Below are 13,253 nucleotides of genomic sequence, written 5' to 3'. Positions count from 1 at the left end.
ACTGAGATAAGTCTTCAGTCTTTTTTGGTGTTAAGCCTTACTTATAGTTATTCAGCCTTATTAAATCTACCTTTCCTGCACAGATGACTTTGGTCAGAAGGTTCCAAATTGGCATATAACATACTTGGAATAAAGTTACGTAGGTAGTGCATGATTAAGCTGCAGCTGTGTATTGGTGCATATAGCTCAATATTTGAAGTGCTGCAAATGGTATGTTAGGGGCAATAGGCTGGTTTTAGTTCAGAGTTCTTGTGCTCTGTCTCTTGTAGCATTGAAGCTGAATTGTTTGGTATTGACTGATACACGTTTGTAGAGCACTTCAGCATTGATTTTTTACATTTTACCATTACCGAAATGTCTTCCTTTATAGGCTTTCAAGGACATTGCTTTGTCATTTTAAGGATGCAGATGATTATCTTTGTTACAGGGAGATTCTTTCTGATGGGAAATCTTCAAAATTTGGTTCAAAATAACAGGTCATAAGCTTGCACTTATTTATGTAGCAGAAATGAAACATGGGAGTAGATACTTGGATTCTAGAGCTGCTTTTGTATGACAGGCCTAAATCATGTAAGGATTCAACTGGCAGCTCACAGGCCAAATCCAGATGTCTCCAAGGAACTACCTGAGCAGCTGAGGAGGCAGAGAACAGCTCATTCTCTCCCGTCTGCAGACAGTCAGGGCCTCGGACTCCCTGTTGCTGCAGCATGGCCTGCACAGCAACATTTCTTCCTTGCAGGCTGAGATGCAGCACATGGGACAGGGGATGCTACATCTATGAATTAATTAATTTCCTCTACAAGAGAGCTCTCCTACAGTGCACTTCTTGGGTTTTCAGCATCTGTTTAGGGTTTGAGTTTGCTTTTTTCTTCCTGCTGTTTGTCTTATGTTTCTCTTGTAGATAGAGAAGAGTGAAGGAAAGTGGCATTTCCATACTCAGTGGCACTTTGATTAATGTTTTCCTTTTTTCTCAGTTGCAAGGAAAGAAAATAAAAAAGGTTCCTGTAGTAAATAAACTTCTTCTGTCTATTCATTAACAAGGCTTCTAGTTTAGACTTGAGCAGTGTGCAGAGTGTAATGCAAACCTGACATTTGTCTTTTAAATAATTATCATCTAAGTAACTTCCGACAACTAAAAAAATCTGAACTGAATCTTTGTAAAAGTTTGTCCAAATTTTAAATAGCTATGTTGAGATGAGGAAGAAGAGAAATTGAAACAATCTGCTTAGCTCAGCTTGTCACCTTATCTTGTAGTTGACTGTTCTGATATGATACTTAGGTAGTACCTGAAATGAATGTGAGCACTTAAGAATTTCACGTTGTGATTATGAGTTCTCAGATACAGATAATGCAACACATTAAATATTGCAGATGACCTCATTTCCTTTTGGCCATACGTTAATTCAGTGGTTTCCCTAAGGAGAAGTGCCTTTGTGTGCATGTGCATCCTGGATGCTGCTGAGACACAGAAAGCACCTCTCTGTCCCCACACAGCCAGCAGCATGTTCAGGGTCACACTGAGGACGTGGTTCTGGCTGTTGCCCTGGGCTCTGACAGCTGAGCTGCCTTTACAGAACACTGCTCTGGCTCCTGGCTCTGCCCCCAGAAGGAGAGGAGGAAACTTCATCTGTTTCCATTGCCGAGGCAGTGAAGGATTCTAGCAGGCTCCCAGGATACAAACCTGCCTGAAGAGTTGGACTCAGGTTGGCAAAGTGTGAGGTTTTCCCATTCCAGAAGCATTGATACATTATCAGGGAGAGTGGGAACCTTGTGTCTCCTGTAGGAACCCAGAGTGCAATAAAGTGTCAGTCTCCCACTGACCCACAGGTACCTATTGGATACTCTTCAGAAGGGAGATTTTTCTACACTAGCTCTGGTACTCTGCGTAGTTTCTATGTTTCTTGTTTAGTATTGCAGCCTGTCTTTGTGTTAGATGTCAGCAAGTGCCCAATTTGGTTTGTCTTGCCCTATTTTTACTGCACTACTAGGTTGAGGTTTGTGGTTTATATTTTGCTTGTAACAGTGGAAAACATACAAATAGAGATTTGATTTAATATTAAATATATGTAAAATATGCAGTGTGTAAGAAAAAGTATTAATGGAGCTGGGATGGGAAGAATGTCATGAAATAATGGAAAAGCATGGACATGTTTTAAATAGTGTTTAAGCTGAAGGACTGTGAAGGGGATTAAGAAAAATGGCAGATAAATTCACTTGTACTTTTTTCAGAATAATGGAAGGATATGTTCAGTCCTTGACTGGATGGTTAATTAAGTTATTCCTGTTGATTTCAATCCATTTATTTAGTGTATTCATTGTTTTAAGTCAGTCATGACAATGATTGTAATTCTGTCTGTAATGTTCACGTAAGTACTTATGGATTTTTCAAGCACCCAGTGGCTGCTATCTTTGTTTTTATTACATTAAACTCTAGACCACTTAAACTATTTAATTACAATATTTTTAAAATATCTATAATTTAGACTTTATCTCAAGTAAGTTGGTTTATATATTTTTATATATATATGTGTTACAGCAATCAACAAGCATTTTTACTAGAAAATGTCCCGTGCAACAACGTGAGCTGCAAGAGCGCGCGGCGCATGTTCAAGGTGTTCTGGGAGCTCTCGGATCTCAATCAGATCAAAGATGCCGTGGTAGCGACCTTCTTTGACATCTATGAGGATGTAAGTGCAGCTCCTCACCCCAGCAAACAGGGTCTGAGTGTGCCTGTGCCTGTGCCTGTGCCCTGCACAAACCTTGGCAGCCTTGGATTGTCCTGCTTAGCTGTGGATGGCCCTTTCTGTCCCAAATTGATTAGGATTATATTCATAATGTTTGGAAGATATTAAAATAAATAGTGAAAGTGTAAACTTTGCTGCACAGCATTTTTTTTCAAGAGTAAATAAATATTCTAATTTAAACTTGGGATTTTTTTTCCTCTAGGGAATCTTGGATATCATTGTGCTAAGCAAAGGCTACTCCAACAAGGACTTTGCTATCCATACATTGAAAAATAACTTCGAAGCAGATGCCTATTTTGTTAAAGTTATTGGTAAGTTATCAATACGTAATCAAAATGGGATGTTGAGAAGAATGTGAATATTTGAACCTTTGCATATGAAAACATTATGGTAAAGTTCTGTACCTCTGCCATATTGAGCCTGCTTTGCTGGAGTTGGTGCATGTGTCATGTGGGAATGATGCAGAATCGCCTTCAAAACAGGCTGGTTTAATTTCAGAGCCTCTGGTGTAGTGTGATTTGCTTACACTGCATGGTCTGTTCTGAGGGTCACTTTGCACCCCTGTGGGAGTCAGTTCTGTGTTTCCAGCCCAGATCTTACCCTGAGAGCACAGAGTGGCCATAAACACGGCCAGGGTGTGTGAATTAATGAGAGATGGTTTAAAAGGCTTGAGTTAGATTAGGATGTTCATAATTAGGTTTTTAAACTGCATGCCCTACTGTGCTCTTCAACTGCAAAGGTGTTGAGCTTTGAGCTCATTCCTCGTCTGTCTTCCTTGACTCTTTGAGAATGAGTGAAAAATGAGGCTGTATGGGAGCCTATGAAGACAAAGTTCAATAGCAACAACCAGAGGTTCACCTTCAAAAATTGTATTTGCCTTCACGTTACTTAAATGCATCCAATCCTCTGGAGCATACATTCTGCACACCATAAGAGAACAGAACTGCAGCTACTGCTGGGGGCTGATGCAATTATTACTTTGTCCACAGCTTGAGCTCTGTTCTCATCGTGATAGTGTTTAATAATTTATCATATTGATGGAAGCCTTCTTTTAAATAATACCATATATCTGTAGAGTAATTCACAAAAGGATGCAGAAGATCCTCTGGAAAAATCTTACACTTCACAAAGCCATATCAGAATAATAATTGTGTGATATTTTAATGGGGAAGGGAGTAATTTGCAACATGCTTTTTGATTCACTCTGTGTAAATCTATCTTAAAAAGTGGGGCAAGCCTTTTTTTAGCACCCTTTTAGGGTGTGAGTATTTTTGCGTAGAAACCCCAGGAAATGGGAATTAATGAGTGTCTAAAAATATTTTTACTGTGATACAGGGGAAGGTATTTCTAACAAAATGTGCTTTGTGTGCTTTGTGTGAGTTAGTGTATCAATAAATGCATTGTGTTCACTTATTTGGCAAATGAGAGCAGCTTTGTTCATTATAACTGATGTCAAATGTACTTGGTCAGGTAATTTGTTCCAGGAGTGAAACTGAACAGCAAATTTCAGTGTGCCCTTTTGCATCAAAATGGGGAGAGTTGGTTTCATTTGCATACTCACCTATGTGTAACAGATAAAATAAACTTATAACTTTAAAAGTCTGATTGTAGATATATATAGTCTTCAAATTCTACTTTGCCACATGTTCATCTTAACTGTCCGGATCTTGGGGGGATTTGGACTGTAGAAAATATTAGCTCTTACTGTATTTAGAAATTTCAACATTTTTAAATCACAAGTGAAGAATGATAATTTAGGAATCTTGACAGTTGTTGATATTCACACACAAATTATTAGAAAAGTTCCTTGGCTAGAGCAGTGCCATTTCTGACTCACATAGGGAATGATTCCTAATCAGACTGTGAACATCTTACATGCACCTTTCGGTATTTCCCTAGTCCCAAACATTTTGTACCCTTAATTCTATGGACCCTCAAAGAAGATGGAAAATGCTTTTAAAAACTCCTGGTGGTTAGGATGACCTGCCCTTAAATCTGGTCCAAATCTTCACTGTTTGTCTGCCACACTTGCTTTGGGATACTATAATTCATGGAGAAGTAATGTTTTTCCCTGGCCTGTGTACCTGGTATGTATTCTCTTCCCTGCCCATACCCATTACTGGCCTGCTGCTCAACCAAACTGTTGTCATTAGAAGCCCAGATTTTGCATCAGAATGGACCTTAGATTATTGTATGTGTGTGGGTTTTGTTGTTTTGTTCTAATACTCAGTGTGACAGGATGTCCTGGCTTACAGAACAGATGGCTTTCACTGTCCCTCGTGTAGGTTTTCAACAGAGATTTCTGAATATAACTGATTTTTCGAACTAGTAAGTTTTAAACAAGTAATTGGAACAACTGTCACGGGCTTTAGATATTAATTAGCATTATATACATCTGCTTGTAATACTTTTGAATTAATAGAGTAAGTGGGTAATGGGATTTTTGTTTGTTACAGCTTTTGTGAATTGCTTTAAATCAAGTTCCAAAATTTTGCCTTGTATAGAAGGAAAAGCCTTTATGTTTTTATCAATTAAAACAGTAAAGCTGAATCTCTGCCAGTGTTTTAAATGGTTATAAATTAAGACTAATGAATAAAATGTATAGATCACTATTTTAAAAATGTTTTAATTTGGAATTTTTCTAAGTGGCAAATCTGTCCTTTTGCAGATGGTTAACCAGTAAGGTGGGATAAAACAGTGACTGATGAAATTTCTGCCAAGTATGCTTCCAACAGATTAGGAAATGTATTAACATAAATCACAGAGAAGATACTTGTTTTCTTTGTGTTTTAATGGCTACCTGACACTATCACTAGACTTCACCAGATTTCAAAGGTGGTGCTTCTAAGATGGTTTGGGAACATAAACACAACAAGCTCACTTTTTGTTCTTGCAGTTCTCAGCGGCCTCTGTTCTAATGACTGTCCTCGGAAAATAACAGTAAGTGTAACTATGGCTTTGTTTAGTATTTAGCTTCAAATAAACTGAAGTCTAATTATACCAAAAGCTTTCAACATATTAAAAGAGTTATCAGCTGGAAGAATGTGTAATCCAAATCATGACTGGCCAACTTCTGCTGCTGTGTGACCCATAACTTTGGGCAGCTGCTGCTTAGAGCTGGAATCAACTGAGTGATTGTGCAGGAGCTTTGTTACCTGGCACTGGGGGCCGGGATATACCAGAGACAAGAGGAACTTGAGTGCCCAAACTGTGAATTGTGCCACGTCTTGGTGGGCACTTAGAAAGTCCAGGCAAAACTGACAGTGGGGCAGATCCAGCCATGGAGCCACTTCTGGCTAAATTCCAGCAGTGGGCACAGCCAAGGAAGGAATTGCACTGGGCTCTGATGGTTCTGCGGACAGGTCCATACACATGTGCTGTTTTCTGTTTAGATTACTTTCTTTATCTCCAGAGATCCTGCAACTCACCCACCAAACTGCCAATTAGCAAATTGTTTAGCAATGTTCACAGTGAAAGTTGGCCTGAGAGAGGAACTTAGAGGAAGGAATCAGTGGCAGCAGTAGCACTTCAGCTCTGCAAAAATTTCACATTTAATTTTGACTTGAAAATAGAAAAACTGCTTCAAATGGGGCTAACCTTCGCTTCAAGACTATTTTGAAGACATGGGGTTTAATTTCTGTTATAAAATAATGAGGTTTGATAGTATCATTAACTTTATTACAAAAACGGAGGGTTTAAAAAGCAAATCTTCACAGCAGATGTTGGTGAACATTTCATTATTGAGATCACTGAAACACTATTGCTTCCATTGTAATAGGAGTTCTCTGTCAGAAAATAACATAGGGTACATTATGCCAGAGGACAGCTATGTGGTAGGGAAAAAAAAAAACCTAACTTTCACCTTATTCACTCATCTTTCATGGATCTGCATTAGTATCACCTTTGTGGTCTCCTTACTTTTCACTCTAATCAGTTATTGTTTTCAGGCTTTGATCTCATCTGTCATCATTATCACTTATTCTTGTGGTTTAAACTTACTATTTTTTGAGGCATGGTGTGAAAGATGTCATCATCAAAGATGTCATCATCTCTTTTAGTGTTCTTCTGTAACTTGAAAGCTCTCTGCTGGATTTGATGCCCTAATATCATCTTGAATTCAGCGCTAGGAAAAAAAAAACAACAAAAAATTTCTTTAAAATCTATTCCTGTAGTTGTGTCTCATCCTCTCCCTTCCCCACCCCTTCCTACTTAGGTGCATTTGTTATGGTTCATCACTCAGTAATGCGCAACTTCCTTGGATGTTTGGTTTTATTATTTTTCCTCATGACCGTATATTGATGTTTATGTACATTTCCTTCCTCAAGAAAATTTTCTTAAATTAGATACCAATACTCAACACATAACTGTTCACTTTCATTAATTAAATGAAACACCGCTAAATAATGATAAAAAGGATGGAACTTGTGTAGTATTTTTCAATTCAGAAATACCATCAAGATAGTGCATTTTCTCGGTATGAATGAGTTCTGCTTTTTCAGAACATGCAGTTATTTCTTTGAATTTTTAGGGGTTTTTTATTTTAGCTGTAGCTTCCAAGGAAACATTAAACCTTTTGCCAGATGACTGAATAGTATTGCTTTCTTCATGGGAAACTAAACATTACTTAGCCGACTGATTACCCTAGTTGTGAAAACTGATTTCCACATAATGCTATGACCAAAACAGTTGCAAGATTCTGAAGTTAAAATATAAAAAATAAATTATTAATGTAAAAACATTTTTCTTCAGTTTACTGTTTAATTACTATAGCTTTGTCTGTTCCTAAAATTTTGCCTTCCTTTTTCTTTGGTTTTTATCCCTTGCAGCCCTTTGGAGTTAATCAGCCTGGTCCTTACATCATGTACACCACTGTAGATGCAAATGGGTACCTGAAAAATGGGTCAGGTAAGAGAAACTCACTGTGAGAATACCCAAGGCAGTCTGTCTGTGTATGTGCTTCTCAGCAACCTGAAGAGTTGGAAAGGTGACAGAGGGAAATGGGAATGGTTTCAATGGTGCCTTCAGTTTACAGTGCCAAACCCCCCGCCGTTCTCTTCCTTCTTTACAGATTGCATTTTTATTACAAACATTGCAATTGCATTATTTTTTCATTTGTCCTGTGCCAGTTGGGTTTGAACAGTTGGCTGTATCTGAAAAATTGTTGGGTAAAATATCATCAGTTTGTGAAATAGCATAAGCTTCTAATTTCTTCCTAAGCAATTATGTTTTAAGAGACTGCAGTGGTCTTGAAATACCTGTATACAATCCTAGTAGCCAAATGACAAAGGATCAGGGTAACACTACACGCAGGATATATTTGTCTGGAGTTGTTCACTACAACTGGTGGCTAACAAAATCAAATTCTGAGTAGCCTGAGGAAGCTGGAGAGGAAATGCCTGTGTCCTTTCAGGTAATACAGGAGCTACAGGTTCTCAATCATTAGGTAACAGGGTCAAAATCAAGGGGAAGGAGTGCTTGGTGCAACTTGTATTGTAACTAAAGATTTAATGGCCTGAGATGGCGCAGATGCCACAGTTTGCAGGAGTCCAAAAACAAAGCAGCCAAAGAGAGAATAATCCATTAGGCCATGGTACAAGCAGTGCCTGATGTTAGAATATCCTGGGGTTTATGCTGCCTTCCTAGGTGTGTACTAGTGGCTCCTAGAAAAAGCAGGAGACTGTACAAAGTGGTTTATTAGTCTCATTCATGACTGTTAATCTTAGGACTTATAATAGACTCACTTCTTGCTTAGGCAAAAAATCCGAAACTCAAAAGCTGAACATGATCAGAGTATGAAGGTCCGTAAGTGCAGTCATCTGCATCTGTCACTCCAGTCTCAGATTTAAAAGAAAAACGTTCCAGTAGTTCACTGGGAAGACAGTATTCTGTATAACACTAACTTACATAAAAGCAGTAATTTAGGGGGGAGAATGCCAACATGTTAAGGTCCTGGGTCAGTCTGAATCACTAGCAATGCTCTCACCATGAATAGTGTATTCAGGACTTAATTTCATCTGAAAAAAATTAAAGAGAAAGAAGATGTCCTGAAATACAAACCAGATAGCTGCAAAAACATATCTCGATACCCTAGCACTTCTGTACTTGTACATGCTTAAATAAAGATATTTTTCTTCCTCTGTGTCATGGAACAATGCTCACATCTTACAACTGTGTGGAATAAAACAAGCTTAAAATTTGGACATATTTCATGTATCATTTTCCTTTTTTTTTCTCTCTCTTCCAAGAACAAAAGCAAATGCATTTTTCTTAAACATTTTTTTTAGGGTTTGCTGAGGTTGGTTGGTTGTGGCTTTGTTTGTTTGTTTGTTTGTTTGGGTTTGGGGGGACAGTTCTTCTAGAAATGCAGTGTTTTTACAACTTACTCTAAGAAACTGTTATCAAATGTGATTTAATACTGCTATATTCCCTTCACAGCTACCATATTTACCATAATAAAAACCTAACAGAGTCCAGGCATGATGAATTTCCCTTTCTGTTCTGACATTATGAAATAACAGTAATGAATTCCAAGTGCATTTATGACCCCAGCAGTGTTGCAACAGGGAATTTTCTAATGTGGTCTTTGATCAGTTTCTTCAACACTAAGTTAATAGATTTTTTTGAGTCTGTATAATTCCTGCAAGAACTTTTCAAAGTCATGTTTTCTGAGGGTATTACATTAGGTTTGTAGCTAGATTTTCTTATCTTGCAAGTGTTACGTGTAAGATTCAGTAAATGTTCTAACTAGAATTACTGGCCTACAGATTGTTGTCTTGAAAAACAGCCCATTACATCACAATCCTCTTCTATTTGACTATCAAGAAATCATCAAGCCATACTCCTTATGTACTGGTAGGGAATACCAAACCCACATGGTATTTTTGGGCCATGTATAAACCTACAAAACATCTTTTCCACATTAAGTTTTTATTTATTTAGCATCAATATGCTATTTTAAAACAAATTTTCATCAACTTATTTGCCTTCCTTATATAATATTATGGGACAGTCCATACTTGAAGCTTTTCATTATCTGAAAGGTGTAATAAGCTAATCAAAATTTTAAAAGAATTAATCCCTTTCCCAAGAGGTAACATGAGTAAAAACGTAGTTCTTTTTCTGATGAAAACAAAATTCACCATCCCCTTTTCGTGTCCCCCTCCAAAGCCAGCTGCTATTATTTGTTGCCTTTATGGCTGCTCTCAGTGGGGGAACAGTTGTTGGCTGGACCACTGCAACCAGTCACGTGAAGTTATCCCTCCAGCCCTGGGCTTAAGTAAATCACTAAGTACTCAAAGCCATGGCCCTCACTCTGCTTCTGATCTCCTAAATTCTGCAGGACTTTAGTTGTGAGTTATGGCATCTTTCATGTAGGCAATATTTGTGCAAATAGTAAAATAAAAAGGCCCATATGGCTGTCCTTATCTAATTCATTTAAAGGTTCTTTGATCTGCCAAGCCTTAATTACAGGAAATTTGCATAATTATGAGGGTTTTCTTAAAAACATTGTTAGAATTGTTCTGTCTCCTATTAACATTCCAGTATGTTGTTAAAAGATAGCAGAATAACAATTAGCATGTATTCTGTGCTCTTTTTTTCACATTGTTCAATTCACTTGTAATCTTACAAGAAATACTGTTAAATTAGCCACAAGGAATAGCAATTGCCAACATGGGCATTAGAATGAAGAAGTTCTGGGCCTTACATCTGCAGTTAATATCTCCTCAGACCTTCTCTTCCTGAGCAAAAAATCAACTGCAACAGCTTCTTCAAATATTTAAGGAATTTCATGCTTGAGATCAGAGCAGGTCCAGTGTAAATCTGGGAGAAGTACACAAACTCAAATTTAAGTCATGCTTTCTGATCCATGTCCTGCAAACTGCCTTCTCCCTTTTCTTTTGGAGTTGTTATTTTTAGGGAGTTCCCACAGTTAAGTATGAGTGTCAGCCAGGATTTTCAGCTCTACATAGACATTTCCAGGCTTTTATTGGGAGAATATCTTCTGTGTTTCAGCCTGTGCTATGCACATCTGAATTGTCTCTTCTGAAGTAAAAATATGCTGATAGAGTTTGAAATAAATAGGCTCGTACTTGCAGCTTGTGTCTACCAAACATATGCATTCTGTGGGCCAGGAACAAGGGGCAGTAAATATTTCAGGTTTCTTCAAAGCTCCATATCCATAGGAAGATGACAAGAGTAGCTTCACTGAATGGCTCATATGGATCAAGTCATAATTTGTTTAAGCATCTGTGTGAGTGAAGCTGTGTAGACTGATGGCCTTTGCAGTTCTCGTTACAGAGCCCTTTCATTTTGCTGGTTTTGCTTTGTTTTGTTTTAAACCTTCCATGGCAGAATGACCTTTCACATGCTGTGAAGTAGTGCCCTTCTGGTTTTTTGAAATCTGCTTACTCTTCCCTGTTGTTGCATTGAGTTCTCCTGCTGTTTAACTAAATTGAATTGTGAGGTGAACACAAATGTCTAGCAGCTATTATAGTCGTGAATTTAAACATAAACATTACAATATGTACCCAAAAAAAAAGCAAAATAAGCTTATTTTCAATGGCCATTTGACACTGCACGGTTCATTGTGTAGAATTCCACTATACAGAAAGAAGTGTATTCATGGAACAAGCTGGAAAAATTTAGTAATTGAATAGCTGGATTCTATTAAGAGGGATTTTCTGGTTGCTGTAGGTGGGAATAGCCTGCTAGTATGTTTTTCTGTATAACTCTCTTTTGTTTAAAAATCTTACTTTAACTTGTAATATTGCTTGCAATATTACCAAGCCTTGGATATTTGGGCATGACAAATGACACAGCTTCTGCCTATCAGCAATATGATAATTTCATTGTTTGAGGGGTTTTAAAGAGTTACCAATTTTACTTCTATAATTTTATGGTGTAAAGGTATTTTTCATAAAAATACATATTCTCATATAAATGCATCAGGTTTGGAGTTTGGGCTTGCAGAAGTATCCCAAGTGTTTTCAGCACAGCAATCATCAATGTCCCAAGTCCCAAGAGTGCACTTTGAACTGCCTTTCCCATGTTACTGCTGGTACGCCAGAACCAGGTATTGCAGAAAAGGTTGCAAGGTGAAGCTGTGTACTGCATTAATCTGGAATTTCCTATTAGGTGGACTAAGGAAAAGAGGCAGCCAGCTGGGGAAAGCAGGGAGACATCCCCAGCCCTTAGAACACTGAAGTTACCATTGCATATTTTAAGCAGAAAAAGAATTCTTTGACCACTACATTTTTTTCCAACCAGTGACCTCCAAAGGCAGTAATAAAGGAACTGGAGTAAAGCTTTCAACTAAAGCCAAGCAAATCAATTTCTCCAACTTTCTATGAAGGTTCCAAGTTTGAAGTTGTTGCATTTTTGTTAGTTTTGGTTTTTTTCCTGAAAGCTTCTTCATAAATTCTTAGGCATAGTCCGTGGGTTTTTCATTACTATCAGTTAAATTTTCCCTTTCTCTTGCAGTAAGTGGTTCTGGCATATTTTCAAATAAAATAAGGAGCTGCCAGTTTCAAAAATTGGGGAAATACTCAGTGCAGTTTAGTCCAATACTGGTAATGGCTGCAGAGTGGACATCACTGCAGTGTCTCAGCTGTGCAGGGAAGTGACACACGGTCACTGTGAGATTGTACCAAAATCTTGAACTGCCTTTGTCTTGTTCCAGCTCTTGCCTGTGTATTGTTCCCAGATATGCAGCAGTCGATGCAACTTCTGCATGGCAGGCTTTGGACTAATTTTTACTTTTTCTAGGGTGCATATGTTTGTTTAATCTATATTAAAAAAAGTCATTGATGTGCTGACCTCAGTATTCAAGTAGGTGATGGTAGTTACATGCAAGTCTGAGACTAAAGGATACACTTTTGCAATCCTAAATAGTATTACTGAATTTTGAATTGCTCAGAATGGCTTTTAATTGACTAATTAAATGCAAATAATATTTTGTTAAGAAAAGCATAATAAAAAAACTTACAAGGAATGCTTCAGAAAACCACGAGTTGAAATCAGATTTTCCATTAATATTTCAGTTCTGTGTGATCTCACATGTTCTGCTCTATTATTTCACAAAATAAGTTTATTTAGCCTGATTGACCACTATGAGTATTGTGCATCTATTTCTGTAGGCTCAATGAGGCTGTTCCTAAATCCAATATTACATGTTGTCAGTGCTGTTTAAACAGGAGAAAGCATTGCTTTTACATGTAAATGCAACCACCTTCCCCATAACGTTAAACTCTTCAGCCTGAAATAAGCTGTTGAGGACATTTCAGTTCAGCTCAGGGTAGAACAGGCTACCCTTGGGTTTTCAGCAAGTTTATATCAGGATAATGGAAACAGAAGGAAAATTTCTTAATTCAGGTATAAAAGAATAAGTACTGGATGTGTCAGAGACAACACATGGCTCTGGTTTTCAGACAACACTTTAGAAAGGTTAATGATACAAATTGCTTCCAATTTTATATGCCAGACTTCAGAGGTAAGGAGATTGATTCCAAA

The 13,253-nt window shown here is 37.7% G+C and overlaps 1 protein-coding gene across 1 annotated transcript in view; it reads left to right on the top strand.

Moving 5' to 3' along the window:
- Positions 1 to 13,253, top strand: part of ITFG1 (integrin alpha FG-GAP repeat containing 1) — a 73,417-nt gene that overhangs the window by 48,368 nt on the left and 11,796 nt on the right. The window contains exons 11-14 of the mRNA XM_082289881.1: positions 2,537 to 2,687; positions 2,947 to 3,055; positions 5,641 to 5,684; positions 7,571 to 7,649. Of these exons, the coding sequence (XP_082146007.1) occupies positions 2,537 to 2,687; positions 2,947 to 3,055; positions 5,641 to 5,684; positions 7,571 to 7,649 (383 nt within the window). The remainder of the gene's footprint in view (positions 1 to 2,536; positions 2,688 to 2,946; positions 3,056 to 5,640; positions 5,685 to 7,570; positions 7,650 to 13,253) is intronic.

The sequence above is a fragment of the Coloeus monedula genome (assembly GCF_965178545.1).
Source record: "Coloeus monedula genome assembly, chromosome: 13".
NCBI classification, from domain to species: domain Eukaryota; kingdom Metazoa; phylum Chordata; class Aves; order Passeriformes; family Corvidae; genus Coloeus; species Coloeus monedula.
Note: the sequence above shows the minus strand (reverse complement) of the source record. Positions and strands in the feature narration are given on the sequence as shown.